Source organism: Cystoisospora suis, assembly GCF_002600585.1.
Source record: "Cystoisospora suis strain Wien I chromosome Unknown contig_7227, whole genome shotgun sequence".
In the NCBI taxonomy this organism is placed as follows: domain Eukaryota; phylum Apicomplexa; class Conoidasida; order Eucoccidiorida; family Sarcocystidae; genus Cystoisospora; species Cystoisospora suis.
Genome location: NW_027160013.1, coordinates 1 through 3,429, shown reverse-complemented (window position 1 = coordinate 3,429; position 3,429 = coordinate 1). Strand labels below are relative to the sequence as shown.

General features: G+C 51.2%; 1 protein-coding gene across 1 annotated transcript; it reads left to right on the top strand.

Annotated features, from left to right (window-relative positions):
• Positions 1-939: 939 nt before the first annotated feature.
• Positions 940-3,429, top strand: CSUI_010360 (b-box zinc finger domain-containing protein; the record flags this gene model as incomplete). Its single annotated transcript, XM_068070464.1, has 1 exon — positions 940-3,429. A coding segment is annotated over one exon (2,490 nt), but the record flags the coding sequence as incomplete, so codon positions are not given.

The following is a 3,429-nucleotide window of genomic DNA, read 5'->3' as shown; positions in this document are numbered from 1 at the left end:
TCTTTCTTTTCCTAGATGGAGACTCCCGTCATTTGTTGAAGGCTGTCTTTCTAAGGAGATGTGGTTACTTGCCTGAATGCTCTATACATATATTTCTATCTATAAGGATATATACATGTCTATGTATCTCCTGTATCCGTATCTAGTGGTGATGATAGCCATACAATGAAGGAAGAACTGAGGTGTCACTCCACTTCGTCTTTTCTTCGTGGGGGGGAAGCGGAGGAAAGAAGCAAGCAAGCATGAAACTATATATTTATATATATATATATATATCCTCTTCTCCCACCATAGAGGTTAAGGATAGGATCCATCTATTCTACCTGTAGTCGTGCAAGCCACACATTACACGGTGACACTAGAAAGGTGAGCAATCCTTCCAGCTTAGACGTTATCACTCTCATCACCCGCACATACACATGTCTATGTAGATATGTGTAAGTACGCCTCGGAGAAGCGTGCGGTAGAGTAGAACTGTTTGCTATGTAGGAGGATAGTCATGTGAAGAAGAGAGGAGATTCTCATCGCTTTTTGTGGGCATGTGGTGGTGTATAGACAGCTCTATGGCCCTAGAGGAAGAAGCTTTCCTTCACTTAAAGAAAGGCGACTGTGCCAAGGTTTCTGCGTCGTTGGGAACGGTATTTTTCTGAGAGGTTATGCGGGTGGCTCACACACAGTCATCATGTCAGTTGTCTTCTAATCTTCAGGTGTATCTACACATACACATCTGTCTCTACACTCTCTCCCCACCATGATGATCCTGAACCCCTTCTTGGTAGGAGAATCACAATCCTCGCATACATAAATATACGTCAATATATATATATATATATATCTATGCATGATGTATGTTTCTTCCCTCATGGGGTGTCTCTTCGTATGTGGTGTGTGTGGATAATGTTTCCCAGGGATGCTTTACATTCGGATTGGAGTATTCGGATGGTATCTATCCGAGGTCACTATCTCTGTATCCACTCCAGTCCTACCGATGAATATTCCGTTTTAGAGAGTGCTTTACTTCTTTCTTCTTCCGTCATATGTCGAGGGTTCACGGATCCAGATGTGACCGCTTTAACGGCGTTGGCTCGACAGGATTATCCTTACGGTTTGGAGGTCGTTCAAATTGACTCGAAGACAGGGGATCTTCAGTCCTATATTCTCTTAGCAGCGGATGGCGAAGATCTTGTTAACGAGTGGGTGGGGTATATCCAAGAGAAATGCAAACATGTGAAGGAAGGCATCCCAAATCTCCCTCCTGCACCACCTGGGGCTTCTCTAACCGAATTTCCTACTGCTGTCGAGACAGCCGAGACAAGATATGGAGTGTATCATAAGCTCATGGCAGCTGGACTTCCTGTACGTGCGGCACAAGACGAGAAGATCCATCCAACGACGCCTGGGGTTCTTGAACAAGCTGAAGAAGAAGGGAAACCGACTTCCTCATCTTCTTCCTCTTCTCCCTCTTCCTCATCTTCCTTATCATCGAGTGGCGATGACAGCGACAGTAGCTCTTATAGCTCTTCCGGGGGGGGGTCAAGGAGCCGAAGCTCGAGAGGGAGCTCCTCAGACTATTCCCCTGCCTCATCTTCTGATCGTTCATCCTATACATCGAGATCTTCCTATTCAAGTAGTGAGAACTATAGCAGTAGTGACGACGAGTCGCAGCGAGGAGGAAGGGGGGGGCGAGGACGCCATGCTGCTGGGGGGGAGAGAGGCAAGAAGACTTCCCCAAGTAGCCGCAATCGATCAAAACGCGGAGGAGTTGCAGAGCGTTCTGATTCGTTAGTATCACGTCGCTCTCGTGTGTCTGAAAGGAGAGGTGGAAAGACGTCTTCTCGTAAGGAAAGAAGAGAAGGAGGGGGGGGAGGTCGAAAAAGTCGCCGAGGATCTGAGGAGGGAGCAGGAGGAGACAACAAGGCAAAAGGAGAGGGTGGGCGTGGAGCGCCAACATCCCCAGTAGCAGGTGAAGAAGGCGGGAGAGACGGGAAACGATCGAGACAGAGACATCGAAGTATTAAAGGAGACAGGGGGACTGGTCGGGGAGGGGGAGGAAAGAAAGAAGAAGAACACCAACAACATGGTCCCGATGGCATAGAGAAAGTGACTCCCTTTGGAAAAGTGAAGTTGAGGCATCTGCCGACAAAGAAGATAGAGAAAGGAGATGGAGGGACCTCCTCATCTCCCTCCCCCCCCTCAGAAAGAAGTGCGGAAGGGATTGTCAAGCCTTCAGCTGTACGACAACAGGGAGAGTGGGTTGTCCGAGAGGGGGTGGGACGTAAGAAAGGGGAAGATCGGGGCCGTCATGGCGGGCCTCATAGCGGGGGAAGACGTGGAAGTAGCACAACGAGAAGTAAAGGAAAGCGAGGGCGCGGCCCCCATCATCATCGCCATGACGAAGAAGATGGGGAGCATCGAGATCGAGGGGAGCATCACCATCGTCATAGAGGGGAAGGAGGGGGAGGAGGAGACCATCGAGATCCCCATCATAATAATGGGAGACCGTCGGGAAGTCATTCAAGGTACATTCCTCAGTATGGGAACTATTTAGGTGATCCATCTCCACGGGGAGATCGTGGGGGAGGTCAACTAAATGTCCAGTATTCCGCCGTTATCAGTCCTAGTTCTTCTTCTTCATCCGCGGCTGCACCTCCCCTCTCTCCTGCTCTACCTTCTCCTTACCTGTACAATCCTGCGTTACCACCCCATCCTGAAGGAGGAGGAGGCCAGGTGAATGCTTTTCCCCCTCCACAGATGCCCTCTTCTCTTCAACAGACAACCCCCCCAGGAGGGCACATGCTTGGCGGTGCAGGAGGAGGAGGAGCGGCTTTGGGTCCTCCTGGATACCCTTATTATGCAGCCCCACCCCAGCCTATGTACAATTATCCTCATGCTTACTATGGAGGAGGTGTATCTCCCACGCCCTCTTCAACTCCTGGAGCTTTGCCTTCTCCTGTCCCTGGAGGAGAAGGAAGAGGAGGAGGAGGACCTGACCACCCCCCTCCTCAGCAGCAGCCATACTATCACCCTACTCAACAGACTCCATGGATGCCTTCGGCACCCCCGCACTACCCCCCACATCCTCAGGCTATGATCCCCGGAGGAGGAGGAGGGCCTTCGTCAAACACTCTCTTAGGTGGTGGAATGACGACCCCTCAGGGAGGAGGTGTAGGAGGAGAAGAAGGAGGATATAACGCGAGAGGAGGCATGGTGCTTCAAGGTGTTTCCACTCTCCCGAGTGGATCTCCCCGGGGGCCTCCTGGGGGACCAGGGACAGGACGACAGGCCCTTCCGCCTACTACTGTCACCGGAGGAGGTGGAGGTGGTCTTGTAGGAGCGACGGGATATGGAGCTTTGCTAGGGGGGGGAGGAGGGGGGCCACAGCAGCCAACAGCAGGAGTTCCTTCACATATGTTTGGATGTCACCTATCT